Genomic DNA, 27,496 nt, shown 5'->3' with positions numbered 1-27,496 from the left:
CATCTGAAGAAGTGAGGTTCTTACCCACGAAAGCTTATGCTCCCAATACTTCTGTTAGTCTTAAAGGTGCCACAGGACCCTCTAAATGGGGATGGTTGTCTAGGATCACTTTTTTTTTAAAGTAACACAACCAGACTAAAATATTTTCTGCTCTTGTTTTGATTTTGTACCTAAAGGGTGTCCGTGTCAATAATCTGAGAGCTATGTGCACTGAATGTTTTCCTGTTGGGAAGTTTGGCTGCTTCTTTCACTGTTCTAACTGAGAGGTGAATTTATCAAGAAAGAACTGCACTGTCTTCTGTAGATGTGCATTGATACACATGTTGTAAATGCGCCCTCTGCTGTACTCTTCAGAAACAGTTCTAGAAGTGAAGCTGTTGAAATCTCTATTACATTTTCTTAAAGAACAGACATGAAAGGACGGTCTATGACTCAAGATTAAAGGGACAATTTGAGGACAGCACTCTGTTGTTCATGCTACTGTAACAGTAATCATTTTTTAAAAGTTCAGTTTCCCAGCACCACACCCAAAAGTGAAGCAGCAGTGTATATAGGATTTATCAAAACTTGTCATGGTTGTTGGTTTACAAGCACAGTCCCGCTCCCATAGAAGTCAATATGAGTCTGACTGTAATGGGAATTGAATCCAGACCCCTGCTTTGTAAGGGAACAAACTATTTAAGAAACATTTCATTCATTCTTTTTCTCTCCAGCACACCAGATTTACTCAAAACTAGATTACTTTCTAACTTCCCAAACTGTAATCAGGTGTTACAATAACATTTTCAAGAGAGACTGTTGATAGATCAGACCAATTCTAGCTACATTTTTCCATAGTTAACCCAACTCTCTGACTGTACTGTTGTAATTGTCATCCCTTCTTCCCCCAATTCCTTTTCTTCATTGTTTGTTGTTCTCTGTTGCATCTTTCATTATATTTAGATTTTTAGCTCTATCAAGCAGGGACTGGGTCTGTCTTGTTTGTGAAGTGCCTAACATGCTTTTGGGTGCTCAGAAAACAAAACAATAACAAAACACTTCAGATTTGATATTAAATACTTCACTCGCAGGAGCAGAGGTGAAGGTAAGCTGGTACGCCCCAGTATGGCGTACCGGCAAGAGCCGGTGCGCCGTACCGGGGCAGCCCGGCTTCTCAAGGCAGCAAGTTAAAGGGGCTGGGGCTCCCAGCAGCGGCTGGAGCCCGAGGCCCTTTAAACTGCCACCAGAGCCCCGCTGCTGAAGCCCTGGGGTAGTGGCAGCGGGGCTCCAGGGGTTATTTAAAGGGCCGGGGCTCCTGCTGCCTCTGCTGCCCCGGGCCCTTTAAATAGCTGCCAGAGCCCCGCCGCCGCTACCCCAGGGCTCCGGGGGCTATTTAAAGGGCCGGGGTGGTAGAAGCAGGGGAGTCCTGGGCCCTTTAAATAGCCCCAAGAGCCCTGGAGTAGCAACAGGGCTCCGCGGGCTAATTAAAGGGCCCGGGGCTCCCGCTTCCTCTACCGCCCCAGCCCTTTAAATAGCCCCCCAGAGCCCTGCTGCCGGAACCCTGGGGAAGCAGCAGCAGCTGGGGGCTCCGTCAGCGGTTTAAAGGGCCCAGGGCTCGGCCACCGCTACTGCCCTGGGCCCTTTAAACTGCTGCCGGGGCCCCCAGCTGCTGCTGCTACCCCGGTCGGGGAGGGCACTTACCGGTACAGGGTGGCTCTGAACCCCCCCATCCCTGCCCCTTCCACCTGAGGCTCCGCCCCTTCTGGGGGCCAGAGCCGGCCCCAACCCAGCCCCGTACTGGTAAGTCCCTATTTCTACTTTCACCCCTGCCCAGGAGACAAAAATTCCAAATGTTGTTTTCAGTGAGGAAAATGAATGCTTATTATATCTCATTCTTCTGTTTAACAAAGTACTGAAAGCCAAGCAAATGCTTTCTTAGTGGGCTGCAGCTAAAGCACTGAGGAAGGAGAAAGAGAGAATCCCTTTCTCTTTCCTTTGTAAAGCGCCGGAGTTGTAATACCCTTACTCACCACTGATTCCAGTGGACTACATGTGGAGTAAGGTGATACCCTTACTCACACAGTATAAGAATGTGGCCCAAAGTATATATCTTCTTAGCTAATGAGGAACTTTGTGCTGCATGCTAACTTTAGTTACAATAGGCTGAGATATTCATCCCATTTTAAGAAAATGTTTATTCATGCATTAGTAGGTTGCAAAGCAGAAACCTTTTATTTTCAGGTGCTGGGGCTTAAACCTATGTTGGGCACCAGTTAAATACATTTTGTGATCTCAGATCCCCACTGAACATCCAAGCTATAACTTCCCTGAATGCACACAGTTCAGTACAGACAGAAAGTACATTCAACAGTCTCTGTTCAGGAGAATCCCATGACCAGAATAGCAAGGATGCATCAAATAAAGGTTAAACTGTAATTAGAAAGCCACATGGAGCAAAGTCTTGAGTTTTGACCACTGATGTTGGTACAACCTCTTTTCTGATCATTAATATTTATTCCAAAATTACACAAAGTTCTTAACTTAAATAAATCAAATATTGTTGTTAATGTCTGTGGAGTTGCATCTAGTGTCTTGCTGTTCTTCAGTAAATGGGATTTGGTTGTAATACCAAAGTATAGCCATCTTACAACCAAGATGGCCAGCACAAATAGTGCTACAACTAATGATGACTTGTTTTAGCTTATGAAAGGCATGCACAGTCTTATGCTGGCAGTGAAATTACAGTGTTTCTCTCTTTTCAGGGACACAGACGGAAGGATGCTCTTAGATATTTTTGATGAAAACCTTCACCCCCTTTCGGTAAACTCATCTACCTCTTCTTGTCTTTCATGAGACAAAGTCCACTGCCTTTCCCTGTGCCTGTGTTTTTGATTCAGTCACCTGTTTGAAAATATTTCTTCCCCAGAAATCCGAAGTGCCACCAGACTATGACAAACACGACCCAGAGCAGAAACAGATTTACCGCTTTGTTCGGACATTATTCAGTGCTGCTCAACTGACTGCTGAATGTGCCATTGTCACCCTGGTAAGTGTCTGTGAAATGACATCAATCATTCAACAGATCCACCCTTGTTTCTGTGCAGCTGTACAGAGCTGGACGTTGTTAGAAGTTGGTTCTCATCACACTTTGTGTAGAGACTAAGGAAGTTACTTGAGTTATTTGAGTTATTTGGAGAATAAATTATTGAAGTTATTACTGAAGTTTTACAGGAGGCTGTATAGCATGTGTCACGGTCAGGTTTACATCTTTGTCACACAGCGTGATAACATTACAGGCCACTAATATAATACTCAGGTGGGGTAAATGTCTTGGACATGTGGGAATTTTAGATACTGAAACCATTTCACTTTGGTCAGGTTTACTGTGTGTCATTATAGCTTCCAGCAAAGACTTGACAACTGTCAGTAGCTTAATGGCATTAGTAAGAGTTATGGATGCACAAGGGCTGCATGAGTGACTGGAGCATGTTGGTGGCTGCTGTTTTTACTTGTCGCGAACGTGTCTTTGAGGGGCATGTCATATCAGTGAACAATTGAATAGCTAAGGATGAAGTTTATCTACCTAAAAATAGAGTGCTAAAGATGAAGGGCCAGATCCATTGCTGGTTTAAATAGGCATAACTCCATTGACTTCATGGGCTAATGGAGGTAGTCCGATTTCTGCCAGCTGAGAATCTGGCCTGAAATTTCTATCCTACTGACCCTGATGAGTCTCTTCAGGTTTCAGGCACAGTTTTTGCTACATTCTTGGCTTAGGTTTAAAAAAGCAGACATGCTGGTTATTTTCACCTCTTCAGAGTGAGTTTGTAGGGCAGTTTTTACCAGGTTTATTTTTGGGGGACAGGAGGTGAAATTGGAGAGGCAGAGCCTTGACGTTTGACCCCATTCTTCCTCTTTGACAGGCCCTATAGCTTTGCATCTCTTCAAGCCCTCCATCCCCCTGATAGAGAATAGCCAGTGGGTTTGGCTCCCTCCAGCGTCTGTCAGCACCATTTCTTGCTGGTCATTAGGAGACATGAATATGGGGAGAGTCGTGCAAGGTTCGCCTCCTACAGCCCTTGCTGTTCTGGGCACACGTGACTTGGACATGGGTATTGGAGTGTGCTGCTAGTCAACTGCTTGGCCCAGCCACTATCCATAGTTTTATACAATGAGTTTATTGCTCTGTCTCCTAAAGAAATAGTACTTAATTTAAAGAGCTGACTGTCAAATACAATGGAATGATCTTACATGAACTCCTGTTATCCAAATTTACATTCCGTGAGCCATTGTGGAAGAGATTCCTCATTCTAGTTGAAAAGATGGGCGTTTATTATGCATAGCAATAATGTAGCGACTGTGGTTTGCATCAGGCTGTCACACCACTACTCCATGTTTCCATAGGAATCTTGTTAATGTGGTCACATTGAGGAGAACATACAGTCCTCCATTCCTGTTGTAGAGAAATCATTAAAAATAAAACCCCACAGCTGACTGATTTGATTTTGATCATCAGTTAAATATACCGTTTGAATTATTGACGATTCTTTTGTCTTAATTAACGAGCATCCCTAGTGATTGGAACCTGAGACCTGAACTCAAGTGACTTGGGTTCTGTTCCTGGCTGTGCCACTTACTAGTTGTATGAATTTGGGCAAGACATTCATGGCCTGATGTTCTGATGTGCAAAGCACCTGCAATTTCCAATGAACTCAACGGGAGCTGCACATGCTCAGCGCTTTTCCAAATCAGACCATCAATCTGCCAGTGCTCCCATATCCCTGTCTGTAAATATGAGGATAATAATACCCACTTCTGTAACGTGCTTCTCAACCTTTGGATAAAATGTCTTTTATAAGTATGATGCAATAGTATTTTTAATACCATGTTATTCATTAGTTAAATATTCTCCCTTCACCTCTGACTTCCATTTCCTCATATGTCACCATTGCCGTCAGTGGGGGCCTAGAAACAGATCTCTCTGATTGCATGGAAAGTAATCTTCTTTCCTTTTTTTTCTTTTTTTTTTAAACCCTCCTAAGTTGGCTTTGCTGTCACATTACAAACTTTAGCCAAAATCTGCCAAGTGCTTTGAGTTTTGAGATGTTGACTGTGGGTAGAGACCAGCCTCCCCTGCACAAGCCTGCCGTCCGCCACTCATTCCTTCTTCTCGGAGGCTTGCCCGCACTCAGGCAGCATGTCTCTGGGAAAGCGGATCACAATGCATCTTAAGTAAGAGACTCGAATTATTGGGTTTTTAACAGTCCCTCTTTAATATGTCAATATATTACTAAAAACAAACATATACAAAGTTCAAAGTATGTTGGGTGTCTTGAGGTGACTGCACTGCTTCCCCGTTGGCATGCAGGCATACCCTGGCAATGCTGCCTGAGAAGCATGGACAGCTGCAATGGTGGGTTAGATTGTAGTCTATACACCTGATGAAAGAACTAAGTGAAATGAACCCCAGCCTGTGTCATAAAAGCTGCTTTCCGGGGGGGGAACAAACGAAACTCTCATTGTAATGCTTCAAGTCAGGAGTGGCTGTGGTTCCTGGCCAATGGGAGCTGCTGGAGCGGCACTTGGGGTGGGGGCAGCATGCAGAGCCCCTTCGCTGCCCCTACGTGTAGGAGCCGGAGGGGGGATATGCCGCTGCTTCCAGGAGCTGCGCGGAGTGGGGCAAGCCCCCGACCCCACTCCCCAACTAGAGCGCTGGAGCGGGGCAAGCCCTGGACCTTGCTCCCCGGTGGGTGCTGAAGAGCCAGATTAAAATGTCTGAAGGTCCGGATTCAGCCCCCAGGCCATAGTTTGCCCATCCCTGTTCCAAGTGCTTAATTAAAACATTTCAATTAAAGCCTTTCATATTACAGCAAAACCAATTTATAATGAAACAAAAAGATTTAATTTCCACAAAACCCTCCAAAGCTGCGAAGAGATTTCTTGTATTGATAGGTGAGGAAATTAATATCCGCGGTTGAGACAGTTAAAATACTAAGTTGCATTATTTATGTTCAGAATAACATCACAGAAACTACATTAATTGAAAGAATGAATTTTATTGCTGATTAAAACTCATTTAAATGACATTTTCTGTCTTGGTGAATAGCTGGCTTGTGCTCAAGCTGTGACCTGGCTTTATGTAAGGAATATTGGGTATATGTTCTCTTCCCTCTCTAGGAGGTACTTCCATCCTTGATGAAACTGAGAGAACGTCATCATTTTACACCAAGCAACATTGCTGTCAAGTTTCTATGTTGCTGGTTGGGTGGTTGTGGCACGATCTAGTAAGGTCACTGTTTAATTGGCTAGCTCAGTATAAGTGCTCAGTATTAATATTATCCATAGCTCAAGGAAAACGGGACACTATGTAGGTGTCTTCACTAGTTATATGTTGTCACTTTGTCCTACAAACACAGAAGCAGTCTGATCACTAGAATTGGGGCGGAAGGATGGACCATTGGATATCAGTTCTGTGCTCTGCTGCAGACTTCCTGTGTCACCTTGGGCAAATCACTTAGTTTCTGTGTGCCTCAGTTCCCTATCTGTAAAATGGTGTTGATAGCCCTTCCCTGCCTCTCAGGGCTGCAGTGAGGATAAATACATAAATGATTGTGAGATGCTCAGATAATATGGTAAAAGGGGCCAGATGAGTACCCAAGAGAGCCAAAATTATTATTTTTTAAATTTAGATGAATATAGATACAAAATGATATTTGTTGGTGCCTAGATCACATTCAGCATTTGTACCACGTTCATCTCCACAGTATGCCACAGCGATGAGAGTATTGTAATTACATAAGAGAGTCAATGTTTGCCATATGAAATATATGGATTTAACGAATCCAACCAAATGTTCCCATGTTCTCCTTATCCTGGAAACAGTCAGGTTTCCAACAATAGAATAAAGAGAGCACTGCAGAACGGTAAAGAGAAAGTTCATCCCACCTGCAGTATTTCCTCATAAGGAGAATCTACTGCTTAGTGATTTACTGTGTCTCTCTATCAGGTATTCCTGCAAGACAGTTTCATTATAATTATAGGGTCTCGTGGGTGTGTGTGGGGGTGTGTGTACACACATGTGTAGAGAAGAAAAACTTGCCCTCCCGTTACAGGTATTGGTTGCATTTACAGTGAGTATTCTGACTTTTAACTGCCAGTGAAAATTTGTTTAATCTAAAAACATGTGTTTGACTTCCTAAATTGACGTATGGAGGAGAAGGCTATTTTTCTTTCTCATTATTGATTTTGCTGGGTGTCTGCAAACCATTTTCACCAGATAGGAGTGGATTTTCTTGAGAATAGAAAGGTGTCCTTTATGGAGCAGGAAGCCCCATTAGCCATAGTGTGACAGCCCATTGTGAATCACAAAGGTGGTAGCTGAGGTAAGAGGAAGGGGAGGAATGGGCACTCAGTCAGTGAAATATGTCCCCCCCACCATACTACTTAATCTCTCCTAGTGACATGAATTCTACAGCTGTCACAGCCCTATTGAATATCTGACAAGCTCAAGATATGAAAACCCTTCCACGTGCTGGCCACCATTCCTCTTGCTAGTGACAATTTTATAAAAGCTGCCCTGGATGCTTATTTAATAAAATCTTGTCATTTAAAAAATAAAAGTAAATTGCCACAATGCTATTTATCTTTTTGTTTAATTTTGATATCCTATTATGTCCAAAGATTCATGTGGCAGCATAAGGTTATCATCTGACATAAAATCTGCTCCATATTATATATCAATCCTAAATTCACTGTCTAGGAAATTTAAAATCGCTACCTCCCATTTCTTTTTTTGGGTAGTGAGACAAAGCCAAAAAACTCCTGTTGGGCTCAGTTCTCTATCTTCCATACAATATCACATACCTGGTGGTGATTTAAGAAAAAAACCAAACCAAAACCCGCTGATCTGCGGTAATTCTGCAGTAATGACTACAAATGCTTTTCTTTGGAGCTGTGCACTTTCCTACTAGTAGCATCTGTGACGGTGCATAATTACACAAGAAAACAACATGGAACTGTGTTGACTTCTGCTTCAGTAGAAATATTGCAAAGAAGCAAAATTTAAGAGAGTGGGGGGAGTCTATTTTTTTTTCCAAAGGAAAAAGGACAAATTCACTCAGGGAATGTGGTTTTATTTTTAGACTTCTGAGTTAATGATCTTGAACTTCCATTCCTTGTGAACCCAGAACTTCCACTTAAGTCAGTGGGAATCCTGGCTGTGTTAAGAAGGAACAGTGAGGCCCAATGTCACAAGGAGAATGGAAAATAAATATCATATAATAGTCTGAGTGTCTTTTAGCTGCATCTTTCTTTCCAAGAGAAATTGGATGAAATTTTGAGGCAAAATCAGAGGTTATGAACACTTGAGTTTCTCCTGATTCACCTAAGGTTTGATGTTAAATATCCGGTGTGTGTGTTAATAATAATAGTTTTTATTTTTGGCCACCTTTTTCAGAGATTTTTGCAGCTAAATACTTCACTACTTTTCACATTTGGTCTCATTTCAAAATTGGACAAGCTTGTACCTCTGCCAGCAGTATCATGCCAGGATATCCTCTTCTACAAAATGAATGGCACCAGGCCTGTCTGGAACATGTTAGGTGCCCAGCTGAGCAAGTGCAAAGCATGAAGTTGTTTTTGGACAGGGTCAGCAGGGAGCTGGCTAATCTCTCAGAACAGAAGCATATGGCAGTTCAGTGGTTGGATTTGAGCCCATAAGCATCTTTCAGTGCCTAGCAAAAGTTACCTTAGCACCAGTGCATACAATAATCTTTCCATGCAAATCCCTTTTCAGTTTCAGACATTGGGATGCACCAAACTTTTGTACTTGTGAAGAAAAAGATGTATTTATTCCTTTTTACTTTGTTGATGTGCATTGGAATGGAAACTGTGCCTTCATGTGGTATGTGGGGGATAACAACATTTAGGCCCAAGTCTCACAACTGATAGTGTGTGGGCAGATTACTGTGCTCACAGGGACTGCTACTGCAGCAGATTGGGGTCCATACAGGTACAACTGCACACTACCAGCTGCAGGATTGGAACCTTAAACAGCATAGGCTGGACTCTCTTGTCAGGTACACCAGTGTAAATCCAGTGATTCCACTGAAATCAATGATGTTTTGATGGTAAAATTCAAATCAGAATCTGACCCACAGCACTGAAAAAACATCATGAGAAGAGGCTTTGTTTCTACCTTTACGATGCTAAAAAGTCCTTCATTTTTCCTTCTTGGTTGATTGTTGGCTGATGAGAAATGAAGGTATGTTTGGCAGAGAGGCCTTGCTCCTACTGCTGGTATTTTGTCTGAGAATTATATAACATTCTGATAATGCCAGGTGATTTCCATCAGCTCAGTTAGCCATAGGTTGGCTGCCCACTTGCTCCTTTGTGCTTTCTCTGTCTCTCCCTCCAAAAACATTCAAGTTTAGTTTGTTGGCTAACAAGTGACTTTTGTATTAGAAATATGTAATTATTAATTCTGCACATCTGCTACTCTGTTATCTTTTTAAGGTGAGATAGTTAATCAGGGATTTTGTTTTCCCAGTGATAGTCACTGTTGTATAAACTTTTCACATGTAACTAGCCATTTTGACTGGATAGTGAATTTTAAGCAAAGTAAGCAAATTTGTCCCCCGTCTCCAACCCTTTCTGAGTAGTTTACATGGATTGGGTTGGATGATGTAATGGGCATTCTGAATCTACCCTTTATTTGACCCCACATCTCTTTCAGAAAAGATATTATCTAGTCTAAAAAAGTACCTCTGCTACAGTTTTCACAATTCCTGGCTTTCACTGTACCCAAATGTGCAATAAATTTGATTTTGACATAATTAATCTCTACTATTACCACTTCATTGCTCCACTGGGCTCTTGTTTAAGTGGATTGGGATTTCTAAAGTTCTTAGATGAACATTTTTTAACTTGGGCACCTAGATGCATATTTAGGCATCTGAGTAAAAGTGGCTTGAATTTTTTTTTTTTTTTTTTTTCTGCAGAGGGACTACAGCAGGTAGTACTCAGCACCACTGGAAATTGGCCACTGAATCATTTAGGTGCCTAAATTTTAGGCACCCAGTATTGAAGGATTTTCAATGGCCTGAGCCCACAAGTTCCTTCAGTTCTTGTTGACTTCAGAAGGCGGTCAGCACTTCACAGGTTTGGGCCTTTTGTGAAGCTTGTTGCAAAATTAAATGCTTTCAGTGCAGAACTGTGCAGGTCAACAGAGTTCTTGCATTTTGCAGAACAGGAAAGATATACCAAATTACTCCTGTTTTCTTACAGCTGCTCTGTCACTGAAACATCTAATCTGCCACACAAACAACTTGTCTGAATCTTGCCAGTGTTGCAATAGAGATGGCAATTTCAAGTTATTTCTTTTCAGTGCTCCCTACATAGCCTCCGTTTTGTCTGAAGATAAAAACAGCCATTAAAAGTAGAGCTGGTTGGGAACAGAAAATAGTTTCTTCAAAATCAACATTTTCTTTAGGAACATTTCAATTTTTCAACAACAAAAAAGTGTGGTTTTCCATTGGGAAAAATAAAAATGAAACACTTCATTTTGAGTCAATTCAACCTGAATTGGAATATTTTGGTTTGTTGAAATTATCTAAAAAGGTTTTATTTTGAGTCAGTTTAACATTAAGCTGCATTTTCCCACTGTGGTGCATTGCTGATGGGACTTGTAGTTCAGACTCCTTTCTCTCCTGTGGGCTGGCTGGCTTCCCTTGAGGGCATCATCTCCCTTAATATAACATGGCCTCTCCTCTGGCAGTCTGTGTGGTGTATCATGGAAGTCACGGGAGTACAGGTGCATCATGGGAGATGTAGTCTGGCCAGGAAGCCTGGCCTGTAAAGGGGAATTGAATATCAAGATCTCGAACCGTAACTCCTATGAGGCAGTTGCTCATACTGGGGGAAGTGCAGTTAAATGCTGAACTGACTAAAAACAAAGTGTTTGGGATCAGTTCAATACGCCAAAAATATACATTTTGATTTGGGAATATCTAAATGTTTTGTTTGGACCAGAAAACGTTCAGATGAAATGCTTTGATATTTCTGAATAGAATGTGTTTTTCAATATTTCTTTGAACAAAAATGTTGGTATTGAATGTTTTGTCCCAATTTGGGAGGAAAACAAAATTTGACATATCGGAATTTCCCATGGGATGGCATTCCGAATTTTTCCTAGCTCTCATTCAAAGAAAACAATCAATACCATCTCAGTTCTAGTCTTCTCTTCCTTCAAAAAGTCTTGCATCCTGTTGGTGGGCTTTGAAGTATGTAATAAATATTATTCAACTATTAGTGTGTCACCAGAAAGGTATTCACAGCAAGGAAAAATCACCTACGCAGTTTAATTTATGGCTAAAATATTAGGCTGCTAATGTCCTGAGTGTAACCTCCAATCAGATATTTGGTGTAAGTCTGAAATGGCCAAGAAAAAGCCAGAATTATTACTATTCTGACTGAGATTTTAGCTTTAATTCTGTTATTTTATGTTTGTATTATTAAAAATGCCCAAAAGTTTGCTTTACAAGAATTTCATTTGTGGTTACAGTGAAATACAAAGATGCCAACTTTTCTACAGGAAAATCTGTTGTATGTAGCTGGGGCTTGACATTATTAATGGACAAATGTAATACAGACATGCAGATAAGGCCAGCTTAGGTGGCAGATATATCAAGAAAGTTTTTGTTTTACTATAAGGACCAGTGCTTCTGAGTTTGGGGGCACGGCATATTTCAAAGTAAGAATTTTTTTAAATAAGCATTACTTAAGATTTTCCACAGCAGAGCAGAGCATTCAAGTAACCAAAATATGTAAACAAGGTTTCTTTTAAGGATTGAAGTGCAGTTAGTGTTTAAAGGAAAAATAGTATGTGTGTGTGGCAGGGGTCCGACCTGTTTTGCAGTCTCAGATAATAAAAGCAAAGTCATATCTTCTTTGGCCAAGGGCCACCAACATTTTCTATCCTATGGTGTTTGTTTAAATAAGAACTGAGCTCACTGTATGGCAGTCTTGTTGCCAATCAACCTGAGAGCCAAACTGTAGACTCTATAATCATGCTTGTTGGAGTCTTACAGCCACACTAGTGATGGTTATCATTGGGTAAAGATGGGTTTTGGAGGTTCTGGAAATACTGAGAGGAATGGGGACGTGAACTGGGGTAGGTAAGTACTTTTAGTTTTTAGAATCTAGCTCTGTGAATGTTTAGCTAGGGAAGCATTGTGGACTTTCATCTGCATAAACCTAGTGTCAGAAAGACGAGTCTCTAGGGATCAATTACATGGAAATAAAGTGCTATTCCAGAATGTCTGCAATCTGTTAAGGCTATTTCTAAAGATGGATCAAACTATTTTAAGTGTGTGAAGGTAATTCATGGCATTTAACTCGTGGCTTCTGGACACCATACATGGTAATTATATTGTATTACTTATGGTTCTGTAACAGAAAAATCTACTGAGATAGTCACATGGAGATGAGTCTTCAATAAAGATGACAGATTGCTTCTCCTGAGTCTTTCAGGTACAGATTCATTTCCTCCAGTATTCAGATTAGTACATTTTATAACATACTTCTCTAAGATGATCTTTTAAAATTCAGGTTATTAGTCACTTTTATAGCAACTGATCCTAAAGACAGGAAAATAGAGAGGGTATATTATTTTTGTATGTTAAGAAAGAAGGACAACTAGAACATGAGTTTAGCAATGACAATATAAAAGCACAATATAAATCTTAGGTCTATATGATACAAAAATTGTATTGAAATTAGTGAGAAGATCTGTGTTTACCCGAGTGCTAAATGTGCAGAGACTTAGCTGCACAAATGACGTGAATACTAATGGGAATTGCACAAGTAAATACCCAGCTTTTTTTTTTTTTCTTGAGCCCAGAGCCATTTCCTGGCTTGTGCCAGCGGAAGCCAAGTTTTGGTCCCGCGCTGCCAGTGAATCTGCTTAAAATTAGGGATACAATGGTGATAATCATCCAAAACCCTTGCTCTGTAAATGGGCCCAGAGCCAGCTGGAACAGCTCCAAAAGTTGGTGCTGATTTAGCATCTCTCCCCAGGAGCTTCCACTAGCCAGAACATTGCTTTGTGTCTCCTCAGCTATACAGGCTACCACGAGAACATCAGACCCATTCTCTAATTTCTACACTGACTTCCTGTACAATATTGAGTCAAGTTCAAAGTCTTGATCCTTATTTTCAAGGCGCTTCATGGTCTGGGCCCAGCATACCTAAGAGATGGCCTGAAGCACTGGGATGAAGACCGTAGCCAACAGCTCCATTCCTCTGGCACAATTTAACTATCATAAGGGTAAAGCCCATCTGTGCAGGAGACAGAGATTTCTTGGGAACTGGTCTGAGACTGTGGAAGGAACTCCTGCAGAAGCTAAGGACCATTAGAAACCTTCCAAGTGCCAGGCACACTTCTTAGACCTGCCGTCTCTAACGTAAGTGCATAACAGCATGTACATTTAAAAAAACGAAACCCCACCAAAACAGAGCTCTAAGCTGCACACACAGTTCTCCTATTGGAGAGAGGATAAGAGAGAGAACCAACCAAACAGGACAGATTGCTTAATGGGCTACTAGACCGTGCTTGAATACTATGGTGAGGAGGGTAGTATAAGAATAAAATAGTGTTCTCTGGAGTCCTAACTTGATTCTAAAGCTGCAGGCCCGCAGGAAAGGGTGCTGGCCATGCTTCCTTCCCCAAGGAGAATTATCCCTCCATCCTAAATGTGCTCTTATTTACATTAGCCTGTTATTTCTAGTCTGTATTCCCTGTATCCTAAATAATTCTTCCTTCTTCTTGGTGTTTACACTCTTCAAATATCTGTGCCTCATGTCCTTAATCGTCTTTGAGCCAAGCTATACATATTTAGCTCTTCTAATATTTCCTCCCCTCTCCCATTTTCCAGCCCCCTCACCTCCATTCTGGCAGGTTCACAGGCCCAGTGACCCCGGCGGGAGCAGGCTTCCCAGGACTAGGACCCTGGCAGGGCAGCAGGTGTTCAGGGTGCTGAGTGCTGCTTGGCTCCTACTTAGCTGAAGCTGCTGCCCTCACTAAGGATTAAAAAGGTTAAAAGGGACAAGTTGAGGGGGATGGGCAGGGTCTGAGCAAGGGGTGGAAACTGACTGCGGGCCGGGGATCAAACAGCTGGAGGCAGGGGCAGGAGGGGGGCTGAGGAGTAAAACTGGGGGAGGGAGGTAAGAGCCGGTGTTCAGGCCAGCGCTGAGGCACTGCCAGATGGTGGCAGAGGGCAAAGCCCTGATACAGTTTGGGGCAGAGGAGGTAACCATTACCGTGATGGGATGATCAACCTGCCCTGTTTACAAAAATAGGGTGTGGGCAGAGGGGCTTCCATGCTGAGGAGGAAGTGTTCAGACAAGAAAAATGGAGATGTCCTGGGCTCCTTGTGATTTACAGTTATGGGAAGCAACAGTAGAAACAAAGAAAGTAAACACTGCACAAGTAAAATGTGCCTTAAGTTTTTAGTGGACACTCAGAGTAGGTAAACACACCCTGCTCCCTCCTTTAGCTGTGTTTTCCTGTTACTGTGACCTATCCTTACTTGTTGCAGCCCCAGCTTGATTCAACGGTTATTACAGAGAACAGAATAAGGAGCCTCCCTCTGATCCATTGTTATAATGCTCCATTCACTGGCCAGCAAGGTGCACTCACGCATCAGGGAACTGACACCTTCAGGGCAGACTGGCCCAGGATGCTGAACACCCCCTTGGCTTTTCTTTTAAAATGCCTCTAATTCTGGGCTAGGGACAATTTTCAGTTGTGCCACGACAGATAAAAAATACAGGACATTTGCAATACAGGTGAAGTGCCCAATAGGGAAATCCGCATTGGGCACAGATCTGGATTGGGGCTGATGGTAAGATATGCACTGGCGAAGAAGTATGTCCACTGTGACCTGTGCTTTTAGCATTCTAGGCTGTCACCCAGCCAGTCTGTTCCTGACACCCGTCTCTACGACACCAGGGCCAGCACCTCGGTGATATGTCCATCTAGCCACTATAACCCTGGCACTGGCATTCCTCTCACTGAAGCACAGCATAATCTGATTTCACAATCACCACAGCCATATACTTTCTTCTGTCTCCACATTTAGGCGAGAGGGGCCTCGCCTGGCCAGAAATCAAATGTCATAGAACCATAGGTTTAGAAGGGACTGCAAGGGTCATCTAATCTAACTCCCTGTCAAGATGCAGGCTGCATCATGGCTCTTATCAGCTGTCACAACATGCTTCCCCAACTGAATGATACTTCCCAACTGGCCTTACACAAACAAGCCATGCTGCTAGAGTCCTTCACCTTTAAAGGGGCATAATCACAGTTTGCTTGGCAGGATTCAGGAGGAGAAATGATCAGGTATAAGCCAAACATAAATATTGTACCAAGAAGCAATAATCAATATTACAACTTTCCCACCCCCCAAAATGGCTGTCTCCCTCATATAAAGGCCAGAGAAAGGGTGGCTTCTTCTTATAGAGAGTCAGATGCTATGTTGGTAATTCAGTTGCTAGATAATCCGCCTCTGAGGTAAATTCGTTCTTTGTTTACTCTTGAGTCCCTCTTATTCTCCTATGTGTCATCGAGAGAGGTAGCTGTTTGTTCTAGCCACAGTCTCACTGTGGGGTGATGGAAAACCACCAGTATCACCTTTCTATAAACAGAAATACAATTTTATGTCTTTCTGAATGTTTCATGTCATTAAGTCATTGCAATATCCATATTTATGTTATTTTCAGTCCATGTTTTTTTTCAATACCTATCAATGAGTTTATTTAAAGGTTATGTAGGAAGATACTATAGGGATGTTAAAAGATTGTGTGAAAATTAATGTAGCACCTAAAAGAATCGTGCAGTAGCTTTTATTGTCTATGTACTGTACTAATACGCAAAAATAAATGTGTCGTCAGACGTCACCAGTGTGGTGCTCTGCTCTGTCCAATGTTGATAACAGTGTGCGTGTGTTCCCTCTGCGTGCTGCCCTGGCTCTGCGCAGATCGCTGACACAGCAGATCCCTAGAGAACCCCCAATGACCACAGACTCCGTTAAGGTACGAAGGCACGCGGCCAGGTTTATTGTCAAACAAAGCACAGTAATAGTTTCCCACAGACTCTACCGGACATACTATGAATATGTGCCCCCTGACAATGGACGCAGCTCAGTCAGTGGTGGGACTCTCCACTGCCCCCTAGGCTGGACAAAGACATCCACTCAGGGATCCATTCTTATACACAGGTACAAACATGTTACACATCACTTCTGATGCATTGAGGTACAGCCCCTCTGAATGTTGGGGTGCTGCCTCTCTCCTGGTACATGTTGGTTCAAACCAACAAGTCTATCCATTATATTATCCTTTTGACTCTGTCTTTTAGGATGAGTCAGCCTGTTCCTCCTCATCTCCTAGACAAATTGGAGGATTGGGCCAAAAGAAATCTGATGAGGTTCAACAAGGACAAGTGCAGAGTTCTGCACTTAGGAAGGAAGAATCCCATGCACCGCTACAGGCTGGGGACCGACTGGCTAAGCAGCAGTTCTGCAGAAAAGGACCTGGGGATTACAGTGGACGAGAAGCTGGATATGAGTCAACAGTGTGCCCTTGTTCCTAGAAGGCCAACGGCATATTGGGCTGTATTAATAGGAGCATTGCCAGGAGATCAAGGGAATTGATTATTCCACTCTATTCGGCACTGGTGAGGCCCTAGTCTCTGTTTGTCAGAGGGTGGAGATGGATGGCAGGAGAGAGATCACTTGATCATTACCTGTTAGGTTCACTCCCTCTGGGGCACCTGGCATTGGCCACTGTGGTAGACAGGATAATGGGCTAGATGGACCTTTGGTCTGACCCAGTACAGCCATTCTTATGTTCTTATGTTCAAACCTGGAATATTGCTTCCAGTTTTGGTCCCCTCACTACAGCAGGGATGTGGACAAATTGGAGAGAGTACAGCGGAGGGCAACGAAAATGATTAGGGGGCTGGGGCACATGACTTATGAGGAGAGGCTCAGGGAACTGGAGTTATTTAGTCTGCAGAAGAGAAGAGTGAGGGGGGATTTGATAGTAGCTTTCAATAACCTGAAGGGGGGTTCCAAAGAGGATGGAGTTAGGCTGTTCTCAGTGGTGGCAGATGACAGAACAAGGAGCAATGGTCTCAAGTTGCAGTGGGGGAGGTCTAGGTTGGATATTAGGAAACACTATTTCACTAGGAAGGTGGGGAAGCACTGAAATCGGTTACCTAGGGAGGTGGTGCAATCTCCATTCTTAGAGGTTTTTAAGGCCTGGCTTGACAAAGCCTGGGCTCGGATGATTTAGTTGGTGTTGGTCCTGCTTCGAGTAGGGGATTGGGCTAGATGACCTCCTGAGGTCTCTTCCACCCTAATATTCTATGATTCTATGATCTCTGTGGAATGTATTCGTACCGGAATGTTCTGGTGCCATCCTGGCAATGTTTATCCTATTAGTACTTGATACCCTTTAGATATGTGTAAATGTCCAATTAGCAGCCTTCTTCTTGCCAACTTCTGTGAGCAGGGCCTGCCTCTGGCTCACAGCTTAACTTTGCTTTACATTAGTTCAGGCCTCAGACCAGGCCTTTGATACCAAAGGTTTGTTTCAGGGCCTCATCTCACTACAAAAGTCATTATCATTCCTCTGTAATATCCTAACTCAGATCATCTAAAAACTAACGGTAGGGGGCTCAAATATGCTTGCTCGTCCAGGGCGCTAAAATGCCTACTTACAGATCTGTCATTTTCCTTGCTCTTCTCTCAATTCCCTCCAGTTTGTCAATGCTTTTCTGCTTCTACCCAGAACTGAATACAATATCGCGGTTGTGATCAAACTAGAGCTGTATAGAGAAGGACTGTTACCTCCCTGTTAGATGTGATATGATATGACTCTCTATATGAAGCTCAAAATGGTATTAGTTGAATTTCCTGCCGTCTCTAATATACTGTTCACCATCACAGTGGAGATCAAATTCAGTGCTGACGTAGAGCAAGTGTAACTCCAGTGACTTCAGTGGAGCTGCCCCATTTTACAACACAGCTGAGTTTGGCTCTAGGTCCCTTTGGCATTACAGTTTCCATAAGTTTCTCCCTCCCACTGAATATCTGTCCGTGTTTTGGGATTATGTTTCTCCTAATGTGTTACTTTGTATTTTCCTGAAATTCAGTCTCCTCTTTAACCCAGCTCACAACAGGACATTCCTGTTGGTTGTGGCTTGTTCGAACCTGTAAGCAGATTCGCAGTCTGCATTGTGAACAACTGCAATTGTGTAACACTCTTTACGCTGGCCGTTCATGAAGTGGCAGATTGAGTTTAAATTGGCACCATTGAATGGTTTGGGCTCTGGCTACATGTGAAATATTTTTCACCACCTTTTCAGAGATGCCATCACTGAAGGTTGGTTTTAGCAGGTTGATAGTCATATTGGTGGGCCCTGGAGTGTTGAAATTATTTCTCTTCAACATCCAGATCAGTCCTCTCTCTTCACTTTTACCTTTCTGGCCACATCTCTTTCCTAGTGTTGGATTTGCCACCCTTTTTGTATAATTTTCAGTGAGTGTTTGTTGTTCTCTTAAAATGTGATTTAATCATAGTATTTATTTTCATATCGTACCTGGAGTGCTTACATGAGCAGAGCTCCAAAAACAAATTTTTATTTATAATTGTGTTATTTTTAAAAGATGCAATAAAGACAAATACATGAATTAATCAGTTCTGAGATCACAGGACCTCGTGTTATGCTGAAACGTAGTTGCTTCTTTCAGTCTTTCTAAACAGCAACAAACAATATTGAATGTTAATTATTATGTATATTTCTTTTATGTCAAATTGTAAATACAGTAATCTGAGATTATTAAAAGTTTCACCACAGTAAGGGTCAGGTGCTCTCCGTATTTCATGTCTGTGCAGTTACAGGAGTAATACCAGTCTTTGTGCTTATTTGGAAACAATGATTTTCCATGGATTCCCGTTTCCTTGCAATTGGGTGTTAGCAGGCAGTTAGAAAACCAGTCATGTGTCTGTGAGCTAGGTGTTCAGTCTTTTCAAAATGAATCCCTAACCAAAAAATCAATGAGTGAAGTGGAAAAGTCAAAGTTCTCTGGCTTCAGTGAATTAGCTTTATGTGCAGTCTGAAGTTATGTCCATTGGCCAAACCTTTTGTGTGACCTGAATGGAAATAATACTACCAGACACATAAGGTGCATGATAGTCAATCTCGAAATGTTAGGGTTGTATTTAGTGAGTGAATTTGGCATGAAGTATTATAGTAAACAAATATTGTCTTCCATTTAAACCTAAACTTGTACTCATGCACTTAGGAATTAGACGTGCACAAAACTTACACACAACAGAGTAGGTTTCAGACTCAGCAAATTATAGCTAAAGATTAAAAGCCCAACCATCTCCATCACCACATGCTGATTTAAGGATCTTGTGAGGTCCAGCTTCACATTTCTAGGTCCTTGCTGTTCTTGGTATCACTTAAATCTCTAGAGTTTCTTATTTTCTGAAGAAGTTAACGTTACCCGTGATGCCCTACAAATCCTTATTGTTTTGTGTAGCATGTTTATTACTTTTCATTTTTTGTGTTTGATGTAGTATAAAAAATAACCAAAGTGTTCATTAGAAGGTTTGGAAATAATCTCTGATCAACAGAAGAAATGTATGAAACCCTTTCACATGAGAGAGAGGAAAAATCCTTTCACTGAGACTGTATCTGATCTTTCTCCCTGGTGACAGTGGCATAGTTATAACATATGGGACACTGTAGGCATATATAGATTCAGAGTCCTTTTAAAACAATATGATATAAACAGGACAATTAGGATCCCACCATACTCAAGGTGCAAATAAGCTTCTTAAGTGCAGATCAATGTAACAGAGGCGTTCTGTGTAATTTTCATCACATGTAACTGTTTTTATAAGTGTATATGCTTGATAACTGATTCTCCGGGATTACACCCATGACTTAAATTGTTCTATAATTGTCAGTGCACAGCATTGTTAGCCTGCCCTTGTTTTTTTCACTGTTATGTCAAAAGGCATTCAAATGCTGATTAATATGAGTGGATTCATTAAAGACAATTGCAAACTCTGCTAAAATTTTGTTTTCTTGTGCTAAGATTAAGATCAGAAAGGAAAGAAGTCATAACCAAAACATAGATTGACCAGATCCAACCTTTAATTTGGTTTTGTATGAATGGATTAAACCCTTCTTTCCTTTCCAAAACAAACTTGACGGGATCAGATCATTGAGTTAAAATAGGTGGAATGGGTTGTTTAGAATACATTTTTTCCCTAATATTTCTATTAAGTAGAAGAATATACTAAGTTTTGGTTATAACATGTCTTCCCAGGTATATCTTGAAAGACTGTTAACTTACGCAGAGATAGATATTTGTCCAGCAAACTGGAAGCGAATTGTACTGGGTGCAATTCTACTGGCATCCAAAGTTTGGGACGACCAGGCAGTGTGGAATGTGGATTACTGCCAGATCCTGAAAGATATCACAGTTGAGGACATGTGAGTTCCATATGTTTTATCTCAGTCTGCGGATGCCGAGAATTTTGTGTGTATATGTGTTTGATGTTTCTTATACTCCCTAACAGACTTTATTATGTAAAGTTAGTGCACTCCAGATTATATCTAGAGACATGGAATGTTAACAGATTCTGATGAATTTATTGGGACTGTAAATGCAACTATGCCTGTTGCTGATTGCTCTGTGGGATTGTAGCATTTTTGAAATTGTGTGTACTGCAATTTTTTTGCAATTTATTGTTATAGTAAAACAGAATTGTTACACACTGTTTTAAAAATATACGTTACTACTGGAGTGTTTGTTAGTGCAAGAGTGGCAAATAATGGGCCCCCTGGATGCTTAAAAACTATTGTTGAATAAAAACAGGACTAATAAGCCTGCAATTCTTTACCTGTGTCTTTTTAAATCATATTCACTGCCGCTGTTGATTCTGCTTGTGGACAATGGTCCACAATTTTTGGATTTGTTATACAGGATGATGTTTTCTGCATTACATCAAAGTCCATTAGTTGCCTCAGGCCCACAACCAATACAGCTGTACCTGTTGTTCAGAAATACTGGCTTTGGTGGGTTTGTTCCTTGTCTTGCCAAGTTAGCTTGCAGGGTGTTTAAAAATCACAAATATATTTGGAATGGGTTCCCCCAACCTCTTTCTGCATCATGACATGACTATGCGGTGACATTGCATCAGCGTGGCTGGATACATACTGCATCATACTGGGATGCTATAGTTTTTGTCTAGGAGGATAAATACCAGTTAAAGGTACCACTAAATCTTTTTGAAGAGTATATTCCAGCAGTAAGAGAGGGGCCAGCCAAGAAAGCAGAATTGTAAGTACTATATTTCCCAGTAGATTGTTGGGTGTGAAATTTTGGCAGGTTAGGTTTTGTAGACCTTTGTGGAACACACACACATATATATTATGCTTTCCAGCATTCCTACACCATGAGTTCAGTGATGTGCACCATGTTCAACCAGAGGTGCACTGGAGTATATGTGAGAATAGCACTGGAGCGGTAGAGACTGGAGTCATTATGCCAGCATAGTGCTAATCAGGTAGAATACCTCCAAGAGGCCAATGCACTCAGAAAGCAACAGCTCTTAAAAGGCACAGTGTGTATTCCCCCAGTATTGGTCTTCAGGCACTAGCAGGTTTGTGTGAGAACCAGGCCACGTGTTCTGTACCACAGGCAGTGCTAACCAATCTTCTGGTATTTAGAGCAACTGCTTCAGCATGGCTGCTGCATCCTACACAGGTACGCTAGAGGAGATAATGTGCTCTTTGCACCATCCCTGATGCTCACCAGTGCACCTGCACAGGGCAAACTACAGTTTGCTCCTGTATATGCAACTATCTGTGTGGGTGTTTGCGTAAAATGGTTTTCCATTAGGGAATGGATGTACAAGCTGTGGGCGCTGTTCATATCCTATATTTTTCCCTGAGGGGCCAGGTTGAGGAGGATTAGCTTCTTTAGAGAACGTTTAAATAGGATTGAGACCTTTAGCTGATGTTGTGTTGGTTTAATTGTTTATATCTTATGAATTAATACATGCTTAGAGTAACATAATGAGAATTTTATAAATCTAAAATCAATAAATTAAACGTGTTGCTTGATTGTCAACAGAAGTTGAACCCAGGGCCAGTAGGCACTTTTGAAAATCCCACTGGTGCACCTATTTTCATCTTTAGGCACCTAAATACCTTTAGAAGTCTGGCCCTAATCCATTAACTGTAGGCAGTAGCAAGAGGCTATACGCTGGGAATCAGACATAGGGGGACAGAGGGCCACTCAGCCAGCATGCCATGCATGCTTATTCGTGTGCCCCCTCTACAGCTGGGGGGGGAGAGCTCTATTCAGTGCTTTCAGCTGCCTTTCCTCAGGACATGCTGATGTAGATCGCGTCTGTTTTCAAATAATTTTCAGTTTTAATTTTTATTTTTTTTTACATTTCTGATCCCTAGCTATTAAATAATTAAAAAGAGAGAGAGAAGGAAAAACTGATCTATGATGACTCTAGAGGCAAAAAGCTAATACCTGAATTTTGCTTCCTTACATGTTCTTGATAATTATATAACTCATTAACTATGGCTATTTTTACTGTAATGTTTTGTGGTAATTATGTGCTTTTCTGGAATAATATTAATATGGTTAATATTCTCAAAAAAGCACAAAAAAGAGCCCTTTAGAAAGAAGACCTTTAAAAAGATAGCATTTTTTCTTCCATTGATCATTTTGGTGCAGCATTCGTAATCTTACCAAAAATGTAAAACTCAATGGGAATTTTTCTAATTAAAATTAACTATTGGTAAGCCAAACAAAATCCCAATTAGATATACTGTTTAAGACATTTTTATAATAGCTTCTGTACATTTGAATGTTAACTTTGTTTGAGAATTATTATAACATGAGGCGTGAGTAGTTAATGGAAAGTATTGCTGTCTGGTCTATGCTCTAACTCATGTTGACGCATAACCATTAAAGAGACTATGGATAGTTGGCATGTCTAAGCTTTTTATTGGGGACTGGGGGCGAGAGAAGGGGAAAGGAGAACAAATGTTTATACAGACAGCACATCTTTTTTTAAATCTCAGATTACAGCCTCAAAGCAGTGAAGGTCCAAGCATTATTGCTCAAGCAGCCCCAGTTTAGCTTCCAATTAGTTCACTGCTTGTCCCATAAAGGAAAAGATAAATGCTATGATTCAGCTGAGTGCTTTATATTAAGCATGTTGGTGTCCCTCTGGCTGGGAGGAGCTTTATAAAATGTGACCTATCGTTGCTGGAATATTAAGAAAGTTTAGTCTAAATCAGTATTAACTAGCCATTTCTAATGAGGGCTTATTGTCATGGGCCAAAAATAAATAAATAAAACCTGATTGTTCTGGTAAGTCATATGCACACCCAGACGGCATGGGGAAAACACATACCCACGTGGCACTGAGGTGGGAAATATGGCAGATGCCACTCTGGGTGGTATTTTTTTTTTTTTAATTCAACAGTTACTGTTACCATTAAAAATAATCAGTAAAAGGTTGATGTCACTTCTAGTCCAACAAAATCAGACATAAGATTTGAGAATACAAAGTATAGATGGGAAAGTCCTACCAGTGGTAGGTCATCTGATCCACCCGCTGCCTCTGCAGGATTGTTCCATGTTGTACATTTTTGCAGTGCTTTCTTGTCTGTTTTGATTTTTTTCATGATGGATTTTGCTAAGCTACTCTTTCCCTGCATGGTCTTGTTCCCGCGCTCCTGACATTTGGGTTCTGAGAGTTGCAGGAAAGACCTCCTTTCACTCCTCCTGCAGCTTAGCCCCTGATGAGCATATCGCACTTTTTAAAAACCGGTTTTGAAGCTGCTGTGTTTTTCCTACATAGACTGGAAAGGCTAAGAGTTTTGAATGGCTGTAATGAAGACTGACTGTGTCCCATGATATTTCAGACCATTTACCTGAGACTGGTCCTACATAAGGTGATGGAGATTGTCAGTTTTAGCATCATTTTGAGTTTGTCAAAGGTGCATTTGAAGAGGAAGAATTTGAAGATGCATTGGAAAGGGCACAATGTTCTGGTGTCACGAGAAAGAAAAGGTGGATGGAATGCATGATGGTGCTGTTAGTCATACTTCACCTATCTAAAAATGTTACCCACATTCTTGATTATCCTTAGATCCTATCTGTCTTCTGAGGACTAGGCAAAGCTCCGCTCCTGCAGAGCTTATTGGCTGGGCATGACTGAGCTCCCCAGGGGACTTTGCCCTTAGGCCCTGGAACTCCTGTGTAACTCAGTCCGGCAGAGCATCTTAGGTCTGTTCTTGCCAACTTCTTGTAGTCCTCAGGAATGGAGCTCCAAAGCCAGCAGTCTCAGGGAAGCCTGCTGGCTCCCTGTTAGATGATCCTGGGTGAGCTGGCTCAGCAGGCTTTGAACTCTTAGTTTGGGGGAACACCAAACACCTAAGCACAGAATTCAAAGCTTGCTAAACCATCTTCCATGATTATGTATATAGCTAATTCATCCAAAGGCTTTTCAAGTAATTGGGATTGTATTATGAATTTCTATGGTGCCTTATGTCTGGGAAGCCAAGGGCTTTAAATATTGAAATTAACACACACAACTACAACACAGCTATTAGTCGCAATGTTAACCATTGTGATAGGGTATAGGGTGAAAGTGTCTTTCAGACAACCAGAATCTAGACCAGTGGTTTTCAAACTTTTTTTCTGGCAACCCAGTTGAAGAAAATTGTTGATGCTCATGACTCAACAGAGCTGGGGATGGAGGGGCTCAGGGTGGGGATGGGGCTCTGGGCTGCGGCAGGGGGTTGGGGTGCAGGAGAGGGTTAGGGCTCTGGGCTGGGGGTGCAGGCTCTGGGCTGGGGCCGGGGATGAGGGGTTAGGGGTACAGGAGGGGGCCCTGGGTTTGGGGGAGCTCAGGGCTGGGGCAGCGGATTGGAGTGTGGGAGGGGGTGTTAGGGCTCTACGATGGGGGTGTGGGCTCTGGGGTGGGGCCGGGGATGAGAGGTGCAGGAAGGGGCTCTGGGGTGGGGGGGCTCAGTGCTGGTGCAGGGGATAGGGCACGGGGTTTGTGGCACGGGCTTCCCCCCCCCCCCCCGGCCTAGGAGCTGGACCTGCTGCTGGTGCTTCCGGGCGGAGCGCAGTGTCTGAACAGGTAGGGACTAGCCTGCGTTAGCCGGGCAGCACTGCTGATGGGACTTTTAACGGTCAGGTCAGTGGTGCTGACCAGAGCCGCCTTGACCCAGTGCCTTACATTCCTGCAGTTTGAAAACCACTGATCTAGACCATTTGATCAATACCAACACTTTGGATTGCACCTAGAGGCAAACAGGGAGCTGATGTAGAGAATTGAATTGTAGGTGTATATAAATGCACAAGCTCACACCACTCAGAAATATAGCTGTGTTCTGAGCTAGTTTGAGCTTCTGTGTGAACTAGATGGGTAGCCATAAGTACAGCACATTACAATAATCTATTGTGGAGAGTTGGTTAATTAAATTACATTAGCTCAAATGAGGAATATGTGTATGTTTTGATAGGTGTCTGTAGTTTTGCTAGTCAGTTGTAGATGATCTACTGATGTTACCTGGAAATCTGGGAGCGAAGATGTAGCCAAAAGAAGTCTGAGGATGTGTGCTGTTTTGTCAAAGTTGGTATATTCCTCAGTAGATTGACAGTCTCTCTCTCTCTCTCTCTCTCCTCAACAGGCTTCATGTTCTATATTATTCCTCCAGGCTTAGTTTGGAGAAAGTCAAATCTTGTATTTTTCTGGTAAACTCTTCAAAAGTTAAATTTTATGCCAGTGTGGATTTTCTGTAACGCTTGTACTACTTTAGTGCTACTAGAGAGCTGTTAGAGCACTGTCAGAAAGTTAGTCCCCCATTAAGCTTTTAAATGTCAATATTGATATGTATCACTGTTTAAAAGCTGGATGTGGGAATTTAATAGGGAGTGAGGATATATTTTGAAAACAAGGTGATGGCCTCCGTATAAAGTGAGAAGAGCAAAAAAGTTAGTTGTCATTCACTGCTCCAGTGGCATTTTCCTCTCTCAACCTCAACTATTTCCTTTCATCACCTTCTGTCCACTTTTTATCACACTGATCCTGTGCAATCAACATGTAGCCTAAATGTATCACAGCAGTAAACACACACATGCAGATTTTAATGCTGCAATTTCCATATAAACTGTATTGCCCGCTTTAGAGTAATCATGTACGACATTGATCCCTCATTCATTTTTCTTAAACATTACAAAACATATTTTGTAGTTGCTATTTTCAATATGACAACCTACCTTGTTTACTTTGCACACCTGCATCTCAAATAATATAGAGAACAGTGTAATATCATTTATGAAAACCATCAATCCTTTAACTTCAATGGTTTACTGCAGTGGTTTTCAACCTTTTTTTTTTTTCTCATTTGTGGAACCCTAAAAATTTTCGAATGAAGGTGCGGACCCCTATGGAAATCTTAGACGTAATCTGCGGACCCCCAGGAGTCCACAGACCCCATGTTGTGCACCACTGCTCTATGGTAACAACAGTCTTACATGGACCCCTTAGACATAATCCACGGACGGCCAGGTTCCATGGACCACAGGTTGAAAACCACTGATTTACTGGCTTATTTCCATTTGTTTTTGGTGTGTGATACAGTCAGACAACCTTAACTCAGACTTTACAAAGTATTTTGTGTGGAAATATCAATAATAGTGTCTATTACTGACAGTTATGTTGGTAAATGTCTTACCAGTTATGTCTTGTTTTATTGTTGCCCAGTATGAATTTTGCTAACATGTATAGGGGGAAAGTAACCTCATTTGCTCTGATTGGAAGCATCCATAAAAAAGACTGGGAATGGTGGGGAACTAATTTTTTTCTGAATAATTAAAGAATGATAGTGGAAGCTGAAACGAGTAAATAATTTTTCAGAAAAACCATGGTTTAGACTTGTCCCAGCACTTGTGAGAGAAGTCTGTGACAAACTGAAACTAGTTTTATTCTCTCCTGGGAGTAAGACGTGTACTTGGTTCAATCTGTTGTAGTTTGATGTAAAGTATACTCAGGTGGTGGCGGGAGTCTAAAATGTATTTTTACATTTATTTTCTCGTTAACAGGAATGAGCTGGAGCGCCAGTTTCTTGAGTTGTTGCAGTTCAACATTAATGTTCCCTCCAGTGTTTATGCCAAGTATTATTTTGATTTGCGTTCCCTGGCAGAAGCGAATAACCTGAGCTTTCCTTTGGACCCCCTCAGCAGGGAAAGGGCATATAAACTTGAGGTAAGATGGTTTCCCTTCATGTTGTTGCAGAGTTGAGAGCTGATGAGACATCTTGGAGTGTTTTTTATTCAGACTATCGTTGGTGGAAAATCAGAATCTCATGAACCCAAAGTGGTATTACTGACCA

General features: G+C 41.8%; 1 protein-coding gene across 1 annotated transcript in view; it reads left to right on the top strand.

Annotated features, from left to right (window-relative positions):
* The window catches only part of CCNY (cyclin Y), a 214,049-nt gene that overhangs the window by 172,745 nt on the left and 13,808 nt on the right, over positions 1 to 27,496 (top strand). Inside the window, exons 5-8 of the mRNA XM_024198292.3 lie at positions 2,700 to 2,799; positions 2,906 to 3,025; positions 20,385 to 20,551; positions 27,207 to 27,369. Coding sequence (XP_024054060.2) covers positions 2,700 to 2,799; positions 2,906 to 3,025; positions 20,385 to 20,551; positions 27,207 to 27,369 — 550 coding nt within the window. The remainder of the gene's footprint in view (positions 1 to 2,699; positions 2,800 to 2,905; positions 3,026 to 20,384; positions 20,552 to 27,206; positions 27,370 to 27,496) is intronic.

The sequence above is a fragment of the Terrapene carolina genome, unplaced genomic scaffold (assembly GCF_002925995.2).
Source record: "Terrapene carolina triunguis isolate 2854851 unplaced genomic scaffold, T_m_triunguis-2.0 Scaffold111, whole genome shotgun sequence".
NCBI lineage: Eukaryota > Metazoa > Chordata > Testudines > Emydidae > Terrapene > Terrapene triunguis.
This window is presented reverse-complemented; position numbering and strand designations above follow the sequence as displayed.